Source organism: Staurois parvus, unplaced genomic scaffold (genome assembly GCF_062004578.1).
Source record: "Staurois parvus isolate SC_StPar_1 unplaced genomic scaffold, SC_StPar_1.0 ptg000048l, whole genome shotgun sequence".
Classification (NCBI taxonomy): Eukaryota; Metazoa; Chordata; class Amphibia; order Anura; family Ranidae; genus Staurois; species Staurois parvus.
In genome coordinates, this window is record NW_028317844.1 from 8,606,885 (window position 1) to 8,631,542 (window position 24,658).

General features: G+C 40.9%; 1 protein-coding gene across 3 annotated transcripts in view; it reads left to right on the forward strand.

Annotated features, from left to right (window-relative positions):
* Positions 1-23,890, forward strand: part of POPDC3 (popeye domain cAMP effector 3) — a 76,525-nt gene extending 52,635 nt beyond the window's left edge. For all 3 annotated transcript variants that reach the window (XM_089665089.1, XM_089665082.1, XM_089665095.1), the window contains 2 exons: positions 20,954-21,062; positions 23,375-23,890. In XM_089665089.1, coding sequence (XP_089521215.1) covers positions 20,954-21,062; positions 23,375-23,671 — 406 coding nt within the window. In that variant the 3' untranslated portion in view covers positions 23,672-23,890. The remainder of the gene's footprint in view (positions 1-20,953; positions 21,063-23,374) is intronic.
* Positions 23,891-24,658: the final 768 nt, after the last annotated feature.

Below are 24,658 nucleotides of genomic sequence, written 5' to 3' on the forward strand. Positions count from 1 at the left end.
GCATTATTTTTTTTGGCTTTCTTGTATCTCATCTAGTGATCCTGCCAGTAAGTTCATTGTTTTTCAAAAGAAAGAGCTGTCCTGCAAGTTTAGCAGTTTGAGGGTTGAGACAAACCATATACCACTGACAGGGGTGTTAATAATGATCAGCTTTTATTTATTCATGTAAAACCTTTATCCCAAAAGGGAAAATAAAACTGTTCACTGTAAGTGATTATAAAGTGTGAGCTGGAGTTTGGCTTCAGTTTGTTAGTTTATTACATCTGCTAAAACAGAGGGAAAAGACAAATCTGATGCAGCCACCACACCTAGTGATTGGTAAGTTGCAATATAATACATTTTGGTTTTGGGTTTAATACTGTTTTAAATTCTATTTGCACCACTTATATATCAAATTCATCTACATCTTATTGTAGTAAGCAGTGATCCTTTTTGTTGGGTATTCTCCCAGCCTAGTCAGAAGCCATAGGAGGACATTGTATAACCTTTTCTGATATTTTCATTACCTGCTTTGGCTGGTTATATTTGAAACCCACCTTTTATGTACTATTTAATTGTGAGCATCAGCATTTTTGTATGTTGTTTTGATGTTTCAGCAGAACATATATACTGTATATTTTATTTGCTGAGTTATTTTATTTATTTCTGTCCTCTTGAATGTGACACAAAGCAGGCATCACTCTGTTTTATGTATAGTCAGGTTATACTACGCTCAAAGACAGGAGTGATAAACAAACATGTCTCACTCATTAGATGATGGGTATAAAAATAATAAAGAAAATGCTTGAATATTATCCTAACTTGTAGATGCCAAAAGAAAAAAAAATAGACTTTTGCAATAACCGATATTAAAGTGACACTTTAAAAAAATGCATATTTATGTGCCATATATTTTATATCTTTTATAGATACGATTATTGCAACAAGACACTATATCTATAGAATATTTACTAGACTTATTAATACCATTGTGAGATGTGGATCTAACTGAATACAATTAAGGGGATCTGGATGGCATAATCTTTCACCCTAGTCTATGTTCACATGAAGTAAAAATCCAGTACATTTTTTCTAAAATAGAAGCTTACTCTAACCTATATGGGTCATTTCAGAGAGCTCTGAGCTAGGGTGCTTTGTGGGAAATCTGTCACTATGAAGATAAGCCTGGAGGTGCTCTACTATGTATATGAGGTTTGAGTAGACATCTCTTTATGTATTGCCACGTTTTTTTTTTGTTTTTTTTTTATTTGAGACACAAAACTCGTATGCATAGTTGCTAACTCAAATTATTTTGTTCCTTCTTTACTTTCCATAAAGCACTCTGCTTCAATTGTCAAGGTGTAGTCGTCAACCTCTGTGCAACCATCTGCTTCTCTGACAGGGCTTGTATCTGTATCTGCTGCTGTAGAGATAATGTCACCAGCGTCCCTGCCAGTTTGTTACATGTGGCTACAGGCATAGAAATTTCATGGCCTCAGCTGACTGAGCATACATCCTGCTATCATGTGACATTTTCTTGTGGATTGGGGCTGAACCTTAGCTCATCCTTGGTAGAGACTATTTCACTTGGTGTTGCCCCTCTAAGGAGGCCTGGTGGGCTTCAGATAGCTTTTGTATCTGTTAGGCACTTAAGCGGTTCATCTCTTGCAGTAGCTGATAAGTAGGTTGTTGGTTATTGTTTGCCAATAAAAGATTTTTTACAAGTTCCTCAACTAGATTCAACAATAGGTGTTTGTCACTTTAAAGGAGAAGTATATCCAAAGCTTTTTGGGTATACTTCTCCTATGGACCACAGCAGAGCATTTAGTTCTGCACTCCTATGACCCGTTTTCAGCCGACAATGGGCTGAAGTCCAATGTTGACTGATGTCACAGAGCTGGTCCAAGCTCTGAAAAGATCCCGACTGTATGGTCACCCAGAAGCCTGGACTTGCAGCTGGCTCAGGCTCTCACCCAGTGCTCCAGTGAGTATTGGAGGGGAAAAGTTGAGAGTTGGTGACTAACAGTCTATGCACTCTGCTCAGGGCAGATCGCTCAATTCTCTATGCAGAGCCAGCAGTGGACAGATGCAGCATTGGATCAATTCTGCATTCACCTAGGTGAGTATTAGCCCTCATGCACACTGGACGTTTTGATAATGCTGGTGACGTTAGCTGTGTAAAGTCACATTAAAAACGTGTGTTTTTCAGCTTTTTTGTACCGTTTTTGCATTAGCAGTTAGCGACGTTTTCATTTGTTTTTCCGTGTTTACGGTTTTTAGCTTTGCTTAGCATTATTTGTTAGAAAAAAGCATTTTTTTGTAAAAAAAAAGTATTGCTAGTGACAGCAGTAAACCATGCATGAGACACCCAGGAACAGTCCAAGCAGGTTTGTATCACATCTTTACTCAGCAAGGTAGCACAAAAACATAGTTTCAGGGCAAGAAGACTTTGTACATCAAGTTCATAGCATAAAAAATACAAAACATTTGCTTATCCAAGCAAAAAAATAAACTACTGGTAACTTCTTAATTAATAGGGTGTACTTTAATAGGGTTCTCCAAAACAAACAGGCAGCACTTGTATCATTTTATTAGTCTGTCAGCACCCACAGCAGAAAGAGCAAGAGACAGACCTGAGTATCATTCGGCTCACACATACGCCAGTGCACACGTGAGACTAATAACAAGGTCTGACTACCAGGTAAGACATGGACCTGGGAATTGAGGTTTATTCCCACCCAAAGCTCTGCAAAGCCTCCAGGTTCTAGGACCCAATACAAGATTAATTATGATTCTAAGAAAACAGCATATTTGCTTTCTCTATATCAGTCCTCAGCCTTGGAGCCCCTCACCATGTATAGGTTAGTAAACTAGGCGACACATACAGTATAAAGCCTCCACTAAACTGCTAGCCAGTCCTCACAGCATATACTGTACAGTATTTCAATACTAAAAATCATAGCTATTTAAAGAAAACATTTGCAGTGAAAAAACTTGTAGTGATAATGCAAAGCAGACAGCTCTCATGTGTATGCAAATGCCATTGAATAGGGTCAATTCAGTAAGCTATTTGTATTTATTTGTATAATGATCTTTATTTTCAGCTTTCCTATCGATGCTAAAAATATTGGTCGCTATGGCAAATCGCAATGATTATAGCTTTGTGAATTGAGAGGGAAGCCTTAAAAACCTGTGGAACCTTGATATACATAACAGGATTTTTGTACTTACCATATCTTTTTCTTGAAGTCTATTGAGGCACATAGGAATTGTAGAAATTCCCAAACAGTCATTATATCCTGCTGCCTGCAGGAGGTTGAGAAACAAAAAGCCAGCCCCTGTATAGCCCACCTCCAACCATCAAGCTTCAGTTTTGTGAGCAAGCAGTACAAAGAGTCAACAGAGATGGGACATGTGTCCCATAAAGTGATTCTAAACCTTCATTATTTTTTTTTCCAATTTTTGTTTTCTTTTTTTTTTTTTTAAATAATAACCATGTCATACTTACTTGCTCTATGCAATGGTTTTGCACAGAGCAGCCCTGAACCTCCTCTTCTGGGGTCCCCCGCCTCCTGGCTTCTCCTCTTTGGTGACTGCCCCTATAGCAAGGTGCTTTTGAATCAGTACCTGCAGCTGCTGATCATTGTCGTCTGACAGCAGCTAGAGGCACTGTAAGAACACAGTGTCCTGGCGGGGGGGGGGGTTCTTCCATTCACCTTGTTTATGTGGATGGAGGAATCTATTAGTTATTTTTCCATTCAACCTGCTGGTTGCATGAAAAAAACTTTACTCTATATGGACAGCTTCAGAGATGGTGGCCCAGTAGGGTCAGCGTTAGATTCTGCCATATTTGAAGCCAGAGAACACTTAAAGCCTCTGTGAGCAAATTGCTCCATTAATTGTGCACAAACCAACAGAGAGTCTGTAGGGGACATCTGGACACATGGTAGGTCTCAGCCCTGCTTACTGGAGCTATAAAAGAGTCTTATAAGTCTTATAAGTATGACCCTATGTTATTTGAGGCCTGCATTATGCAAGGTTACGGGTATCTGTTCCTTCTGGGCATACCAAAAAATTGCCCCTAAAAGCAATAGGAGTATGAGCTAAGGTCATATGTTGCCCAGGGACTGTCCTTTGTGTGTCATTGAAAAAATATGTTGCACTGCGTAATGGAAAACTAGGCCAAAAGCAAGACAAGGCCTCATGTATTCTAAAGCTGATGAGGGTCGTAGGTGGCCAGAAGTGACCAAGTCACTGTAGGCAAACAGGAAGGGGAACGGATGATCCACAAGGTGTTTCAAAAGTAGGAGCAGCAGTGGAGTAGTGTTTCCTCTAGGCTAAATAAGGAGAGAAGTGTAGGAGGAGAGTGCACGCAACATTACACCTAGCCGGAGATGTCAGCCTTAACCATTACTGATGAAAAATGGCAATGGTGGGAAATTTAAAATGGATCATACAATTATGAGGTAGCTGCCATTGCTTTGGTCAACTGTCTTCAGAGGCTGGTTCACACCAGTTGTGTCTCGGCTCTGGACTTGGAAAGCGCTCTGCTGGCAAACTAACACAGTACACAAAGGTCTGGAAAACGCCACAATGCAAAGCCAGTGCCCAAAGGTCACTTTCCAGGAGAGCCCTGCTTTCTTTGGTCCAATGGATCCCAGGTACAGCTTTCAAAGCTGTTGCTGAGGATATGTCAGTCTGGATAGCTGCTTTGTAGAGACTAGCTCAAGCAGCATTTCTGAAGTCTTGATTGAGGTCACCATAGGAAAAAGATATCTACAGTGTACTGAGTATATTGATTGGGGAAAAAAAAGAATAAAAAGGCTAGCAAAAACATAGTTATAGCTCATCCTTGAGGGCCTTTTTAGTGGACAGCAGATCTTTGTGGCAAGAATCAACAGATTCTTACAGTTGGAATAACAGGTGTTTCCAGACAGCTGCAGGCACTGTAGCCTGTACAAAGCAATGACAGGCTGACAGAAGCCGCAGCTATTGCATGTATTTGCACATCCAGTTGTTACCTGCGGCAAGGGACTGATGCAGGTAGATTATTATTATTTTTATTATACAGGATTTATATAGTGCCAACAGTTTGCTCGGCGCTTTACAATATAAAAGGAGACAACAATACAGTTCAATACAAGAGGGTTAGGAGGGCCCTTCTCCTTGGAGCTTACAATCTAAGAGGGAGAAGCTAGTGGTACAAAAGGTGGAGGATGGACTGGTAGGAGGAAGAGAAGATTCCATTATTAGCTGAAGACAGGATAGGCTTCCCTGAAGAGATAGGTTTTCAGGGATCGCCTAAAAGTGGGCAGAGTAGGCGATAGTCTGATAAATTGTGATAGAGAGTTCCAGAGGATGGGGAAAGCTCTGGAGAAGAGAATGGGAGGAGGAGACAAGGGTACTAGAGAGCAGGAGGTCGTGCGAGGAGCAGAGTGTACAGTTTGGGTGATATTTGGAGACAAGATCGGTGATGTAATTTGGGGCAGAGTTATAAATGGCTTTATATGTTATTGTTAATGTTTAGAATTTTATTTGTTGGGCAATGGGAAGCCAGTGGAGGGATTGGTAGAGAGATTGCGTCCAGGACCAGCCTCCTGTCATTTGTACACACAGATAACCGCTGGATGTGCAGATACATGCAAACAACAGTGGACAGGTGCGGCTCATGTCAGTTTGTCATAGCTTTGTACACGCTGAGTGGCCCCAGCTGTTTGAAACTACCTGGAATTCGAGCTCCAAGAATCCGCTGATTCTTCCTGCAGGAATATGCTGTCTGGACAAAAAAGACTGTGAATGAGGTCTTAGACTTTTTCTCAGCAGAGCTCCAACCTACTAGGACACTAGCTACAAACTGGAGTTGATAGTGGATTTGCACAGAGGCAGGCTTATTTATTTATTTCAGGTACTTATATAGTGCCGTCAATTTACGCAACGCTTTACATATATATATATTGTACATTCACATCAGTCCCTAACCCTCAAGGAGTGTACAATCTAAAGTCCCTAAGTCACATTCATACTTATACATACTAGGGCCAATTTAGACAGGCGCCAATTAACCTACCAGCATGTATTTGGAGTGTGGGAGGAAACCGGAGTACCCGGAGGAAACCCACGCAGTCACAGGGAGAACATGCAAACTCCAGGCAGGTGGTGCTGGGGTTGGGATTCTAACCAGCGAAATGTTTTTCGTTTGCCTTTTGTAGGTATTAAAGCAGTATTAACCCCAAAAGCAAGCATGCATTATAATACAGCTCAGGGGCAGACTGACAACTCATGGGGCCCCCGGGCAATAGGGGATCATGGGGCCCCTGTGTCCTTGCCCAAACTCAAAAAAGCCTATGAAAAAGGTACCAGGGGCATCTCATGGGGCCCCCAGGCCCTCGGGCAGTGCCCGAGTTTCCAAATGGTCAGTCCGGCCCTGATACAGCTTAGCAATTCTTAGATGTGGTGGCTGCAACTTTTCTTTTTTAGGCTTCCTTTCTTTTATTTTACCCTGGTTATCCTGCCAGTAAGTCTGTTGTTTAAAAAAAAACCCAAAAAAACCCCAGCTGTCCTGCAGATGTAGCAGTTAGGGGATTGAGACAAACCATTTACCTCTGACAAGAATGTTTACAATGATCAGTGGATTATTTATTTATATAAAACCTTTATCCGAAAAGGAAAAACAACTGTTGCTATAACCTCCTAAACAAATGTTATGTGGAGTATGGCTTTAGTTTGTTAGTGTATGTAAATCTGTTAGTGCATACAAGAAACCCTTCCCCCAGACTGACAATGCTGTTGTCTAAAGGTGTCTCTGTTGCTCCTTTATCCAGTGTTTAGGTATTCTAATGCACAAGGTGTGTTACTGGCCAGATCACCAGGTGAAAAAAGAGGGGGAAAAGCTTTAAAAAAAGAAAACTAATGCAGCTGCCACATCTACTGATTGGTAAGCTGTATTATATAACCTTTTGGGGTTTAATACTGCTTGCATATTTTGACAATTCCTGTGTCTTTCAATTAATTCTAAAGAAATATTTATTTGAGAATCTGATTGGCTTTCCCCTAGTTGGCCTCCAGTACTTCACTTGTAAATAGAATGGTCAGTAACCAGTAGCCAAGTGTGGACAAACCAGCTTTCAACTCTGCATATCAGAGCAAGGTGGATTTGAAGGATTTAGCCTGGGTTCACACTGATGCGGTGCGGAATTCGCAGCGTTTTCTGTGCAAATTCCGCACCGCATCAGAATCACACCCCGTTAATGCGAACCGCTGCAGGTGTGTATGTTAAGTTAACAACACCCAAAAATCGGTCCACAAAATACGGTGCAATGTGCAGAATTGGATCGCATAGGTGTGAATACCCATGCAATCCGAGTCTAGTGAGGACCCAAAAAAGGGTTCTGCACCTTTTTGGTGCGGATGCAGTGCGATTTGAGCCATACATAATGTATGGCTCAAATCGCACCTCACAGAATTCGCATGTGATTTGCACAGCAATGCGGTGTGGTTCCTGTGCAAATCACATGCGATGTACCGCAGTAGCTGGAGAAGACATTGAAATGTATATGCTATCCATTATTGTTAAAGCAAACAAATCTACAAATTATTGCAATTTAGGTGCAGTACTGTGCTCAGACAGCTCAGCAAGACCCAATGTACACAAAGCACTGCAATGTACTGAGCTAGATGGTGCAGCTGGAGGTCTGCAATCTACTGCAGAGTTAAAGGGGGGGGGGTTACAGAATTCTTTTCTGTTCTGTTCCAGTTTATGATAGAAGTTATTCATTTATAATATATACATGTATGTGTATGGAGGCTATGCACACATTTTGAAATATGAAATATGTTAATTATACTAGAGATTATACTAGAGAGATAATTTTTTAATATGTTTAACAAAATGACAAGGCATCTGTAGTGTTTACATGAGAGAATTTAGATGTCAATTTTACCTCAAGCTCTGCATGTTCACCCTGGGCCAAGACTGAATAACTGAGATATTGGAAGTAGTCATCTACAGATATTTTCATTGTTTCCATTCAATATGAGATAACTGAGAAACTTTAAAGTGGTTGTAAACCTCAGACATGAAATATGAACAAAGCATATCCCTCTATAGTAGTGTACTTGTCTCAATTAAGAACACTCAGTATAATTTTCGTCTGCTGCCTCAGTCCTCTGCTATCTGCATGAGTCGCTTATGTCAAGTTTTCTTGCCACCAAGAGAAAAGGGGGTACAGGGGAGGACATCCAGCACACAGCCTGAGATTGACGGCCTCAGCTCTGAAGGAGGGGGGTTTCTCTCTTCTCTCCACTCAGCTCTTAGAGCTCTCTTCACTGAGCTCTGAAGTGTGTAACTTCAGCTTGCCACCCCCTGCTTTCTGAAAGTTCAGACAAGCTGTATACATTCCTGACTTTGAACAAATGTAGAGAAGAGAATATTGCAGATAGACAGGTACAACTTATGTAGGAGAATGTGTTTCATCTCTATGTATCACCTGAGACCATACTCTTCACTGAGTATATATAAGGGTTTACAACCACTTTAAAGAGGGTAACAAGCACAAGTTGGGATACAAAGCCTATATATGAGATACGTGTATGTTACTCTTTTATTAAACACTATGAACATGGAAATTTTAACAATCTCAGAGTTAAAACAAAAAGGTAAAGTGTATATATATTTTTAATGCAAACACTCATGAAATTACAAGTCAAAAGTGGGACTGCAAGTATACCTGCTAATGACTCCTTGCCTAGTTTCTTCCTCTGCATGGGAGGGAGGTAATGAAGGTGGTACTACCATTTAAAGGAACTGATCTAACCTCTTGAAATCAGATTTGCAGCAGCAGGGTGGGTAAGCCTTAATGTCCTCATGCCTCACATATGTTTCCATGGTACACCACTGTTCTGTGCTGAGAGTTCGCTCACTGCATGCTTCCAGCACACTGAACGAGCTGTCATTGCCAGCTACCCAGTCATCTTTAATGATCATAGGCAGGTGGGATCGGCTCCAGACCATGTGACCACTGTGACAACCGGTCACAATGGTCACATCGTCAGGAACTCTGGGAACTCTGCTTCCCATCATTCATGATCTCTTAAAGAGCCAACGGTGGGTTATCATTACCGCACAGGACATTTTCTTTAGGAAATATTGGTATTGTTTCCAGGGACTGAGCATGCAGTATGGCTGTTTTATCACTCAGTAATCCTTCCTTGTATCTGCACTTTTATCAGATCCCTAGGGTATTTTGCCTCATCATGGGATGAGGCTGTGCTGGAATAGCCACCCAACACAGTCCAACCACATGACAAGGCAAAATGCCTTGTCTCTGGTGTACCTGCTTCCCAACACAAGGCAAGGCAGTCCACCACCTCTCACCACAGAGCTGGAAAAATTACTTTATGAAATGTCTCTGTGATATTTCAATAAAGTTCATTAAAAAAAAGAAAAGAAAGTGAGCAGTGTGATGTGCCTATATTGGCACATTGGCACTTCAGTGATTCAGGCTGACCACACAGCCACTCCTTAATTGTAACGCAGTGGCTGGTGTGAATTAGCCTTTCTAATTTGCATTACTCAGTGCTGCCAACTTTGAATTGAGAGGAGAGAACACAGTGAAGAACTGTGAGGAGCTACATTGTTCTGTCCATTAATTGTCTCTGCCCCTTATGGAAAAATAGGTGCATATCAACATACTTAGAGGGAGGTATGGAGAGGGGCCCAGGAGGTCCACCCACTACAGGCTGCCTGCAGAAAATTACAGGACGGGTGGAGACAAGACCAGCCATCCTGCACAAGGAGAGAGAGCAGCAGTGACCAGTCTTTACTACAGGAAGCCCCTGCACAGAGGCAAAGTTTCATACTGGATTACTGCACAAATACACAAAGCACACCAAGATTCAATAGGAATATATATGCCTCCTTTATTTAGACAATATTTGCTTATCCCAGAGCTCAGCTTTAAACAGATGGAAACTAATAAAAGCTGTGTGTTATGAATATTTGATAACACTATAAATACTAGGTGTGTACTGTGAGTTGATGAAAGGGTTTTGGAAAAAAACCATGGTTTTATATTTTGCTTCCATAAAGAAGTGTAAATCCTAGACTCGACAAGACTTGGACTAGGAGGGTGGGTTGTCTTATACACATAAAAAAAAATTTGGTTGGCGAGGTTTCCCTTCCAAACCACCTATTGTAGTTCATATGACAGGTGTTTAATGTAAGATTTAAAAACTAGGGTGCTGAATTTACCTATACATAAAGTTCAGCGCTTAATAAAGTGACAAATGATTAGTGAAAAAAAAAACTGTGAAAGATGTGTCATACAAAGTCCCCAGAGACTGTGATGAAACAAAGGAAATCCAAGCACTGTTGTTGTGTCACCAACCACTCATATGAAAGGCTTACCAGAAAGGCATGACCCCCTGTTAAGAGTGGTCAATCACTCTAACAGGGGGTCATGCCTTTCTGGTAAGTGGTTGGTAACACAACAACTGTCCTTGGATTTCCTTTGTTTCACCTCCTGTCCCATAGCCTCTCTATTCCTGCTCTGGCGCAAACCCAGAATTTGGGGTTTTCTTTAACTTTCAGTGATAATGGTAGTCACAACAAAGAGAGAGGGGGGAATCTCTAACAGGGGCACAGACAGCAATAAAAACTGACAGGTGTTATAATCCCTCTCTACTCTATCCAAAAGTATTGTGGTAATAGCCTTTCCTCTTATTTTTTGTCCTGGAGGCACAATTCAATCGGGGTTACAGACAAAAAGTAAAACCTTATAGAAATGTGTATCTTCCCCAAGGCTGTGGTAAGGCTTTTGATGAAAAATAGCTGACATTGTAATATTTTTGCCAACTGAAAGCAGAAACATACCATAAGGGCTCAGGTATCAAACCACAACAGGCAGAAAAATCCAGCAAAAAAAATAATGCTTTTTTGTTGCGTACTTATGAAAGTTAACAGGCGTATGGCATTTAGAAGTGTATGCACACAAATTCTTCCAGGACAGACTATAATGATTCACTGTTATGTCGCTGACTGAGCAGAATCACTCTGGTTCATCCATTTATCCAAGCCGCTGGACTGGCTGCGGGAACATTGGCAGCTCAGCATTGCTGAAGCAAAGGACAGTGGGACCTGGGAGTTGGGGAAGGTTGTGGTGTTAGTTTGCCTTTACAGAAAAAATGTAAAGGTGAACTAACACTTAAAGGCTTCAAGAATATGGCCTGGCAGACAAATCCAGCACAAAAATGTTCATTTGGCACTTCTACCTGTGTATAGCGTTTAGAAGCATATGCAGTTAAACTCATTCTATTGGCTAGAATATTGTAATTCTGGCTACTGGAATTAATTTATGTGTATACACCATGGCCGGATCTAGGGGGTGCTGGGGTGGGCTATGCCCCCCCCCAGATTTTAGTTGTGCCCCCAAAAATCCAACCTTAACCTGCTACTATATTGCCATTATACTACTCTAACCTGGCACCATACTGCCCTGTGCATTGTGCGGGAGAAGGAGCTGTGTCCCTGTCTTTTGCCCTGCTAGCATTGACCTCTGTCCTATCCTCTGCCCCCTGACATTTTTTACTGCACCCCCACATCGGACAGGCTGGTATACACATACAGTATGTTTATTCACATTTAGAGCCCTTTCATATGGGCACCTTCCTTTGCAATCATCAGGGGATCTGTCCACTGATTCTCTGGTGATCAGAGCAGAGCGGGTCAGATGACGGATCTGTGTCTGTTCAGTTTATGAAGAGTGGACATGGACAGACCCTGCTGTTTCTCTATGGGTAGCTTGGTATAAATGGACTCCATTGCTTGCCTAAACCTGGCTACCTCTAATCTAATCCGCTCAAACGGAAGAGAACATGTGTGTAGGTGCAGTGGGGTGTGGCAGCAGTGAAGACACAGAGTTTGTTTGCCGATAAGCCCAGAGCTTGTATTGCAGAGAATGCCAAACCCCAATGTGAGAGCGCTGCTTAGTTTAACACTCACAGTTCAGTTCAAGGCAGAGAGGCAGCAGGTAATGATGCACCGACAGTGTCTGTGTCCAGAGGGTGGAATTTTGCCTGGCTGGTCCAGTCCCGAAGGAAAGCTACAGTATAGGATTGCGGCCCTAGCCTGTCCCTACTAATCTGGAACCTTTCCCTGCCATTATCACTTTCCCTGACAGGCAGATGCTCTTTCCCTACTCTAGCCATTTCAAAAAATGTTAGCCAAAACCTGGGGGCAGGGACTTTGGAAGGCTAAAGACATAAAGACTTTGCTGACCCAAAGATGGCCGCCAGAGGTCACCTAGATACAGTGTAGCCATCTGGAACACTGCCTCCAGGAACCAGGAAGCCACAGAAAATCCAAGTTTCTCTTGATTGCCTCTCCAGGATGTGATACCATACCAGTTGGGCGCCATCTACAGTGGAGGAAGCAGACTGCACCTGCCTACATGTAGTACTCCTCCATTTTGTTAGCGGGCTTGATCAGACCTGGAAGTAAAGGAACACAATTCCTTTAATTATATTGACACATTCCTATGAACCTTCTAATCAGGTCCACCTGAAAAACCAAATAGGCAGACCTGATTGGATCGCCCGTGTGAAAGGGCCCTTGTATGCAAATGTCAGTAAGCTTGTCTCTGAATGCAGGTGTGGGATTGTAAAATATGGACCTAAACACCACATTGTGTGTGGACACATTGGCTGAATAGAGCTGCGTTCAGAGGCATTAAAAATTTAAAAATGTTATTCAAAGTGGTGTTTTTTTTCTGCCTGTGTGCATGAGGCCTTAGAGAAACCTAAGGGATCCTATCTCCTTGCCTTCCTTTTGTTCTTTACTGGTACGTAGTGTAGTGTTTCTCTGTATACTTGAGGATAATATAGAGATGGAAACACTAAGAGCGTGGAAAGCTGTAAGCTATAAGCGTATGGCTAGAACCACCTTATTTGGTAACTGGAATGTTTCCACGTAGCCCTGTGACATTTCCAAGTCCTTCATCCATACCTTTTGTGGAGACTCACATTTTACCATACCTTAGATAGGAAGCTAAACATATAGACCCTGATTTGGAAGCTGGGATATATTTGCCACCAAACCTTCAAATCTTATCGCCTTTCGCACACTTGTCACTTGTCACAATGAGAGCTTGCTTTGCATTGTGTTTCTCTCTACAAAGAACATAGTTCAGATGGGATAAGAGAGGAAAGAAATCTCCAAAAGGCATTTCATTTGTACCAGGAATAGAACGTTGACCTGCAGATACAAGAGGGAGCACACAAGAAACAAACCAAGAATTAAAATGACATTGACTCCTGTTCTTGGCTAAGGCTAGCATTCACATGACAAGCTCTGGAGCAGATCGCCGACCTAGAAAAAAAAACGCAGGCCTTATGGGTTTTCTTTATCAAGGCTTTGATTTCAATGCACTTCATTAAAAAGAAAAGATCCAGATGTATTAACTGCTCTTGTCTTCCTTAGATTGTATCTTTTTTTTTAATGCTTGGCCAAGATGGATATATTATTCAGTATCAAGGTTTTAATATTGTTTCATTTTATAGCAGAGGATGAAAAATGATCAGATACCTTTTCACAACTTGCAGTTAATTAGGAAATATTCTCTGTTTTCATTTTAGAAGAAGGATATTTTCCTGGCAAAGCTTGTAACTGAATCACACTACTGTCCCACCTGTAAACATGTGAAGTATTTAGAGAATAGTGTCATCACACCAGTGAATTATTGGTCTTATTTAATAAAGATCTCTTTTTTTACAAAACAGTAGCCCATAGCAACCAGAAAGAACACATTTTGTACTTGTCTTCCTTCAGCAAAGCTAATTCTTATTAGTTGCTATTTTTTACTAAGGAAATTTCACTTACGTGACACTTAACAATATTCATATTCTCCAAATATAATCAATACACATCCCCTATTTATTGGTCCTGTAATCTATTTTTTATTTGATGTTTTTCTGCCTCCTTGAAATGCCCTCTGTGAGCTCCTAAACCTCTCCTCTTCTTCATCACTTCTATTTATTTGGAGAGAGCAGTGCATCATTCTATGCACACTACAAAGCCCATAGTCCATAGTAGTGAGCAAGAGAAGGTGGTTATGTTCCTACATACAGACCATGGAGAACAAATGTAGTCACCCTCAATCAGGAAGTCATATCACAGCAGCAAAAAAAAGGAAATTGAGGATTTGAAAGAGGCTGAGAGATGCTTTGAGATGGGCTGCAGTGCAATGCATAAAAATGTAGACCGGTTGCATTTGTTCACAGTGCAACTTATTGCATCACTGTGTGTTGCAACTTGCTGTGATGCATAGATATGAATAAAGTGTCATTTTTTGAAACCTCAATAAAGTTAAAAAAAAAGAAGTAAACAGTACCTTGCCTTGTAACATGAAGCACTGCCCCTCACTGTCACTTCACAACAGATGGCGGCCTGTACGCATCTTAGAAGGCTGGTGTGAATGAACCTTTAAGAACATATACGTACTTGCCTTCCCTTCACTCCTTTTCCATTCTGTCATGCAGCTGAGGTGTCCACGATTCCATTGTTTAACTTGCTTAAAGGATAGGTTCAACTTTGATAACACTGAATATGGGTGTAACATGTAACATATTATGAAAGGACTGGTCCCCGCTCCCCTGCTTTGACAGCTAGCAGGGGATCTTCTCCAAGATTTGGCAGTTTACAGATGAGATTTTCTAGGAAGACACAAGTGAGATAGCCTTCCCAGGATACAGCTGTGAGGCTGGGGCCACATCACCAGTTCCTCACTTAACCAGATTAACCAGATAAACTGTAAGTAAAAGAAAAAAAACAGTGTTTATTATTATAAGAAGGGAGAAAATTCTGATTTAAGGGCCCCTACAAAAAAGTGAACCTGTACTGTCCCCAGTATGAGGACGATACAGGTCCATTTTAAGAATAGGAACACCTACAGTTGCAAGAAAAAGTATGTGAACCCCTTGGGATTACGTGGAGTTTTGCATGAATTGGGCATAAAATGTGCTCTGAATGTCATCTAAGTCACAACAATAGAAGAACACAGTCTGCTGAACATAATACTACACAAACATTAGATATTGCCATGGTTTAATTGCACATAACATGTAAACATTCACAGTGCAGGGAGGAAAAAGTATGTGAGGCCCTAGCTTAATGACTTCTCCAGAGCTAATTGGAGCCAGGAGTGAGCCAACCTTGACTCCAAGCAGTGTGATGATATTGGATGTGTTGTTGACAGCTGTCCTGCCCTTAAAAAACACACACCTGTTTTGGGTTTACTGGTTTCAAGAAGCACTGTCTGATGTGAACCATGCCTCGCAGAAAAGAGCTCTCAGAAGACCTACGATCAAGAATTGTTGACTTGCATGAAGCTGGAAAGGGTTACAAAAGTATCTCCAAAAGCCTTGATGTTCATGTGTCCACGGTAAGACAGACTGTCTACAAATGGAGAAAGTTTAGCACTGTTGCTACTCTCCCTAGGCATGGTCATCCTGTAAAAATGACTGCAAGAGCACAGCGCAGAATGCTGCATGAGGTAAAGAAGAATCCCAGAGTGTCAGCTAAAGACCTACAGAAATCTCTGGCACATGCTAACATTTTTGTTGACACATCTACAATAAGGAAAACATTAAACAAGAATGGAGTACATGGGAGGACACCACGGAGGAAGCCATTGCTGTCCAAAAAGAATATTGCAGCACGTTTGAAGTTTGCAAAAGAGCATCTGGATGTTCCACAGCACTACTGGCAAAATATACTGTGGACAGATGAAACCAAGATTGAGTTGTTTGGGAAGAACACACAACACTATGTGTGGAGAAAAAAAGGCACAGCACACCAACATCAAAACCTCATCCCCACTGTAAAACATGGGGAGGGAGCATCATGGTTTGGGGCTGCTTTGCTGCCTCAGGGCCTGGACGGATTGTTGTCATTGATGGGAAAATTAATTCCAGAGTTTAGCAAGACATTTTGCAGGAAAACGTACGACCATCTGTCCGCCAACTGAAGCTCCACAGAGGATGGGTGATGCAACAGGACAATGACCCAAAGCATACAAGTAATTCAACAAAACAATGGCTGCAACAGCACAGAATGCGCCTTCTGGAGTGGCCCAGTCAGAGTCCTGACCTCAACCCGATTGAAATGCTGTGGCATGACCTTAAGAGAGCGATTCACACCAGACATCCCAAGAATATTGCTACACTGAAACAGTTTTGTGAAGAGGAGTGGTCCAAAATTACTCCAGATCGTTGTGCAGGTCTGATCTGCTACTACAAGAAACGTTTGGTTGAGGTTATTGCTGCCAAAGGAGGGTCAACCAGTTATTAAGTCCAAAGGTTCACATACTTTTTCCTCCCTGCACTGTGAATGTTTACATATTATGTGCAATTAAACCATGGCAACATCTAATGTTTGTGTAGTATTATGTTCAGCAGACTGTGTTCTTCTATTGTTGTGACTTAGATGACGTTCAGAGCACATTTTATGCCCAATTCATGCAAAACTCCACGTAATCCCAAGGGGTTCACATACTTTTTCTTGCAACTGTAATTGAGCAAGTCTGTATAACTCTTCCTTGGACAGTAATGGCTACATTACTCATAGCAGGAAAGGAGTGAAATCCTTTGTGACATTCAGTTTGAAAGAGTGCCAAGATATAATTTATAACTGTCAGTGACATGCAGATAACCTTGTAAAGTTAACTTTCTTTTTTCTCCAAATAGTACTTTGTGTTCTATAAGATTTAACATGTCCAACATTTAGTAGGACACATAAGAGATACACTTAAAGTTATAAAAATTTGGATACCACTGTATAGAGCTTGCAATCTGAAAATCTATTTCAATTTGTCTGTTGTAAGCTCTAGCGATCGGGCCCACTGATTCTTCCTATATTGAATTGTATTGTAACTGTACTGTTTGCCTTCATGTTGAAAAGCGCTGCACAATCTCTTGGGGCTATATAAATCCTGTATTATAATAATAATAATAATACAACAGGTATACATTATTCCCACTATTATAGTATATTTACAAACATGATAGAAGAGGAGCATGCACTATATTTAGTCAATGATCAGCATTGCAAGATGAATGCCATAGTACACAGCTACTTACTGCATAGTCATAGTCTTTATATTTAGCATAGGCTGTGAGCTTTTTTTATCCTCCCAATTAAAGATGGTATTATACTGTACGCAGCATGCGTAACAATATGACTACCAAAGCAGTTTATACATAACGGTACTTTATTGTGTGACCATTGAGGACACACAGAAAAAGCCATATGTCTTAATTCCTTTCTGACAAAGAGCCTGTTTGTGTTACCCCAGTCACTGCCTAGGCCTGCTAATGGTCCATGTATCAGATGACAGCACCTTGACAGAGGCATACCCACAGGAAACTAGTGTGAACACTTATAGGGTTTCCACATAATTATTGAGATTTAGAAATGCGCACTGTTCAGCTGTGCTAGGTGGAAAAATGGACTCACAGGCTGTTATTTGCTTTTTCCTTTAATCCCACAAGGTGAGAACAATTTAACAAAAATCATTAAAAACTAGAACAACCAGGGTGAGCATTTAGATTGAAGAACTTTTGGAATTATAATTGATGAACTATGTTGTGCTTTAAAGTGTTACTGAACTCAGGACCCTGCACCCACTGGATTTGGTCTCCCACAGTACACATAACATGGAAATGCAAATGTTTTAGTAAATATAAACTGCTAAATACCTTTTCTCATCAGCAGCTAGAGCAGTCTTGTGACTTCTATCAGTGTTCAGCAGAGCACATGTTAAAGCTTGTAGGGGGAGTTTTCATTCTCCTCTCACTACCCTATGAGATTACATAACCCCTGACCCTCTGCCTGGACAGTGCTGATTGGCCCTGTGCTGATCACATGCACCCTCCCACGAAAAAGAAAAAACTCTCTATCAGTACACACCAAACTGAGCATGTGTAGCGTGTCCCCAAGGCTCTGTTCTATCAGGAGATACAATGGGGAACATGAAAGAAGGGAAGGGTCAGAGAAGACAGGATCCAACATCCTTTTTACACAATGCGGAGGATTAACCCCTTAGGTTCCACAGTGAGTATAACAAGCATTCTTTACTGCATATACAGACTGATTTTACAGTTGTGGGTTTAGTGACACTTTAAGTGCTGAGTTTATAAGTGGTCATGTTCATGCCTGCTTCTGTGCAACTATTAATGTTTTTGAATGAAACCTATGCAATTGAGGGTGCCATCGCTGACCTCTGCAAATATTCACTGCTTGGCTGATCTTGGCTAAAATACTCTAGCAGGCAGAACAGGTACACAGGTTAGAATGTGACAGTGAGGTCCATGCTGCTGCTGAGGAATGACTTGGGTTCAGTCAGAACTCGGCCCAAACCAAGTTTGACAGATCCCGTGGAAACCTGTCACATGATCACATCCCCACCAGCCCAATCAGCATTGCCCAGGGCATTCCCCACCCTGGAGTTGCATGTACAATGGGTGGGGATACTTGTGACATCACTGACCTAATATGGCCACAAGGCCTTGTTAAGTTGATGACATTGATCTAATATGGCCATGTGTCCATAGTAGATCAATGATGTTATGAGCATCCCCACCCTTTTGTGTACGTTCAACCGAGTCCCATGGGTTCTGCTAAACTGTGTGTGGACAGAGTTTGGACTGAACCCAGCTCATTCCTACTCCTGATCAGCATACTTGTTCCAAGTCAGTACCTTAAAGCATATGTTACTTCATAAACTAAAACCAGATGTATATGTCTGTGTTTTGACTAATTTTTTTTTTTATCAAGCCTTTTTTTTATTAGTTCTTCCCATATGGAAGGAAAATATATTTGAAATATATTTGAAAAATATTCTTCCCAAATATATTGCCATATATTTCAAATGCTACAATTTTGGCCATATTCAATATATTTAAATTTTTATATATATATATATATATATATATATATATATATATACAGTATATCATATTGAAATGCATGTTTATTACATAATATATGAAAAATATTTTTAAAAGTACATTTCAAATATACTGTATATCTTTAACCATTAGCTGCCCGGCCAATGGCGGTGTGCAAAATCCATTAGTGTTCCAGGTGGACGCCATATGGCGTCCTCCCGGGCATGCGCAGTTTGCGCACCTGCAGAGCCGCGCCGTGTACCTCGGACACGGCCGATGGCAGATCTGAGTGCCGGCCCCGTTGTCGATACCATGTGACCTGCTGTGACCAATCACAGCAGGTCACATGACAGTTGTATACAATGGATGGCTTCATTCATGCCATCCATTGTATACTAGTGCGTCTAGCTGTGATTGGTCACAGCGATCACATGCACAAGCTGGGCTAATCACATGTGATTAGCTGTGGCCAAATCACAGCTAAGCACAAAAAAAAAAAAAAAACCCTGAATGAATCGATGTCATTCAGGTAAATGCTTGCTTATAGCAAAGTAATTCTTTGCTATAAGCAAATTGTAAAAAAAAAAAAAAAATACTGATCACTTCCCCAAAGTAGTACAATGTTACTATGGTAACATTGTACTACTTTGGTCATAGTGAAATATGAAAAGAAAATCGTACAAAAAATTAAAAAAAATAAAAAATGTAAAAAAATTATATATTTTTTTCATACTGTCACCAGTCAGTGTCCCTGATCACCGCCATGCCAGTTATATGATGACTCTGTACTGCACTGGTGACAGTATGTAAAAAAAAAATTAGTGAAAATTATTTTTAAAATTTTTTAATTTTCCGAACAATTATGACAAAAAAAAATACAACTTCAAAAAACTTGCCATGCCTCTTATGAAGTACGTTGGACTGTCTACTTTGCAAAAAGGGGTCATTTGGGGGATATCTGTACTGTTCTGACATTCTTGGACCTAGATTGGCTGTCAGTACTTCAGGATTGATCAATATTCAGATCTATACCATAGTTTGTGAACTCTATAACTTTCCTACAAACAATACAAATAATACATCCTAATTTGGGTTATTTTCACCAAAGACATGTAGTAGAATACATTTTGGCCTAAATTTATGAAGAACAATTATTTATTTGCAAACGTTTTTTAACAGAAACAAAGAAAAACGTGGGTTTTTTTTCAAAATTTTCAGCCTTTTTTTGTTAATTTAGCAAAAAATAAAAACTCCAGCAGTGATTAAATACCACCAAAAGAAAGCTCTAGTTGTGTGAAGAAAATGATAAAATTTTAGTTTGGGTTCAATGTTGTATGACCGCGCAATTGTCATTCAAAGTGTGAAACCTGAAAAATGGCCTGGACAGGAAAGGGGTAAAAGTGCTCGGTATGGAAACAGTTAAAAATACAAATCTACATTTTTGGAATGCATTTACCAGTATATGTAAAAATATATGTTAAAATTACTTTTGTATATGTTAAAAAAAATCTGATGAATATATTAAAAAATATATATATATTTCTCTTGACCACATCAAGCACCAAAGCAGATTGCCGCCATGGTCATTTAGCAATGACACAATGCCTATATCTCTGTAGTCAACTTACCCATCAGGGAATTGCCATTTTCAGGAGAGCTCAGTAATGATGGTCTCCATATCGTTTAAATCAAGATGGCAATGAAAACAAAGTGTTTTTTCCCTGCAGTGCTTTAAAGTGGTAGAAAGCATGTTTTGGAGTGACAAATCAGTAGGTTTCAAAAATGCAGTGTTGATAGACAATGATCTACAATAACTAAACTTGGGTGCTTAATAAGCAGTGGTAGAATGTATGTATACAGTACATCAAACCATAGCAGCCAGTCAGTTTTTAACTAATCAGATCAGTAATTTCTGATTGGTCAGTAACTATACTTTGTACTTTATCATTGCTCCTTGTGCTGGCTTATTTAATAATCGCATATCAATGATCTCACTTTTTAATATATTATGAATTATATCTTACAAATTTGGCAGGATACGTGTGACAGTCGATGGTGAGTTTCTTCATTACATCTTTCCGCTCCAGTTTTTGGATTCACCGGAGTGGGATTCACTCAGACCCTCTGAAGAAGGGCTTTTTCAGGTAAATAGCTCCCATAGGTTAATTAATGGCCTTTATTAAAAGTGGATCTATACTCCTTGTGTCATTGTTTAAAAACGATCTGTATTTAGCAGCCGCTATATTTGATACTCACATTTACAAGTTGTGTTTCCTGTTTAGTGGTGCAGCATAGTGATTATGCTTTTTTGTTTCTCTGTGGCAGCCTGCTCTGAATGATTGAAAAACACAGACTTGCTGTATGGCTGATCTTGTACTATAAGCATATGTTAGGTAGGGATGCTAACTATACTGCCTGATGATGCCAATAACTCTTAAGCTTGCAATACATGGGTTGAATAAAAAAACTGAACCGAATCCCGCATTCGCACATTTAACCCCTTGGTGCCGGCTCTGGCGCCCTCCCGGCCCTTTAAGGGTTTCAGAAGCAGGGAAGCGGGGTTTAGGGTCATGTGATCACCGTGACACGCCGTCACAGCAGTCACATGATCAGGAAAGGTCCTGATCGAAAGAGGAGATCGGGACCTTTCCATGAGTACCAGACATGTGTGCTGGGAGCGTGCAGGGCACGCGCTCTCAGCACATATGTTTTTTTTTAATAGAACGCAAATGTGCGGCCGCTTGGCGTCTAGGCCCAGACACTGGGAGGCCGCACATTTGCATTCGGCCTGCATGAAGATGTTAAGGTGCATGCAGATATCCTCTCTACTGTGTCATTGTATTTTGACAGTGGAGGACTCAGCTGGACTCCTTCACTGTCAGGATACTCTAATTAGCAATGCAGCCTATTGACTGTGACACCTGTGATTTTCTGGTGTTTCACAGACAGCTTCCCACTGTGCATGTGCAAGACGTGCTGAGCATTCTCAATTATCCTGCAGTCTTCTGGAACATGTGGCATGTCCCAGGAGGTTGTGGGCGGGGGGGCAGAACTTTTGCACTGATCGACTAGGTGAGCAGATCGGAAGTGAGAGCAGGTACTTGTCAGAAATAGGTTTCAAACAATAATAAAGACTTTTTTTCTAAGCAGACCTAAACGGACGTAAACAGATGTAAATGGACAAGGTCTGTTTATGCATCTGTTAGGTGGCAACACCCACCAGCATTCTAATAACCAGTGACTCATCCATGCTATTAGCAGGGGATTCCCAGTAGACAACAGAATGTAAACAAAAGAGCCAATATGAAAAAAGTAAAAACAAAAATGGCGTGCAGTTCCCCCCCCCCAATCCTTACCAGGATCAAATAAAATGGTGTGAGGTCCCCCTAAAATCCCTACCAGACACTTATCCGAACATGCAGCTTGGCAGAATAGGAAAGGGGGGGTGGCAAGAGTGTGATTCCCCCCCCCCTTCATCTTGAACCATACCAGGCCACTTGGCCTCAACATGTGGGGGAGAACAAGGGCCTCTTTTCCACAACTTTTCCCCAGATCACCATACATACATAGTACCTCTACTCATTCCCAAAAAAATAACAAGTGTAAATAAACACACAGCAGAGTTTTTAACAAGTCCTTTAAAAAAAAGTCCCACAACATAGATCCAACATCAAACACATCGTCCGGTGATGTAGGTGCACCTCCATGTCTATGCACGGTCAATTTTTTCACTGGGTGACCCCACCCATTATGACATCATTGTGCCTTCCCCCTTGTTTAATTAAGCAGTGGGGGGAAGTGGAGCTGCCACCTCATGCTCACTCACATAAGGGGGTGGGCAGGATCTAGGACCCCTTGTTAAAGATTCAGCCAGATTTCAATTACATCACACCTCCACAACCACCAGCTAGGGCTGTGGGGAAGAGGTCCTTGTCCTAATCATGGGGTCTCTTCCCAGCACCCCCTATGTTGAGGGCATGTGGCCTGGTATGGTTTGGGCAGGGGGCATGCACGGCATCCTTCCCATTCCTAGCCTGCCAAGCTGCATGTTCAAATAAGGATCTGGTATGCATTTGGGGGGTGCTCATGCCATTTTTTTGCTTGCTTTTTGGCATGTGGTCTCCCCAACATTCAAACCAGATCTGGGGGGTAGGGAACAGCACGCCATTTTATTTTACAATGTTGGCATAATGTTTATATTCTGGTGACAGCAGGGATGCGTCATGTTTGTTAAGGACATTGACAGGTGGATGTAAACTGAACTGAACTAAAAACAGGTGTAAAAACTGATGGAAACGGAATCCATTTTTTCTTTGCATAAATCTGACTGAAAAGATGAGGCCTGTGTGGACTAGATTCTGGGAAACACTGTACTAGAGAATGGAGGCTGTGCTTTGATTGAAACAATGCATGTTTTAGAGTGGCATTTTGTAATGTTGCAAATGTTGTTTTACAGGTAACTCTAACTGCAGAAACAAAGTGCCGATACATTACCTGGAGGAGGAAAAAACTGTATTTATTATTTGCCAAGCACCGCTTCATCTCAAGACTCTTTTCAGTGTTGATTAGGGGAGACATTGCAGATAAACTCTATGCATTAAATGAAAAGGTGTTTGTGGACAGTGGGTTTCGATTTGATATCCGATTACCCAACTATTATCACATGGCCTTACCACAGCCATCAAATATGGCCACGCCCACTATTCGTGTTCAGGACTTTTCTACGAGGAGGAAAGCAGCCAAACGACCATAACAAACTCTACCACTTTCTTACTGGCATCCCAGGATGAACTGGGGATCGATCATGGTCAAGACTTATCAGCCATTCAAAGTGCCACTAACTGCATTCATAATAAGCAGTTCTCATTCGTATTCAGTCTTTTTATAATGTCCACTGTCTATTGATCTCATTATAGATCATTTGAATAGGTACTGTATTTTAATAAAGAAAATAAATGTAGGCATTGCAAAAGCCAGTGGTGTTACATTACCCAGACTGCAGAAATCTATGCTTGGGCCAATTACTATGCCAGTATTGGACCAAATATGCCATAAGCCGCAGATTATATAGGTAAAACATGGTAGATCAGTTTCTAAGATAAATTAAATAAATTGGATGGAAACTTGGATTGTAGAATAGTCATATGCACCAATATATGAGGTACTCATAGGCTTTTTTTTAATTATTTACCACTTGATCTAGTTGCAGAAGGATAATCATAGGCTGCTATGCTGGTCTCTCCTTCTGCTTGCCTGGGAGTCATGGTGACCAAATAACTTCAATACTTTTAAGTTGTTAACTCAGAACAAGTTTGCAGATAAGTTGTGACCGTATTCTGATAAAACAAAAAAAAAGTTTTGATTACATAGATACATTTAGGTGTGTGGTATTGAATGTATGTTTTAGCAATGTAGATGGAAACCCAAGCTGAGTTTATCTTCGTTTTCCCTCCATATGTTCAAGCCATAAGAGAAATGTTTCTTTTACAAAGATATACAACTTCCCCAACATTCCTGAATCATGACTACAATTCATAAGTCATGCATCCCTTAAATATAGGCCAGCCTGCTTCCAAATACGCCTTTAAAAAAAAATGTGCACCTTCTGGCCTAGGACGGAGAAAAGGTTGAGGGTTCAGTCTCCAGCCTACCCACAGGTAAACCAATGTCAAATGGCTCTGAAAATCCATCCCAGCCTATTGCGTTGTTCTCACTTGGGAGATGTTGGAATAAGGCTACA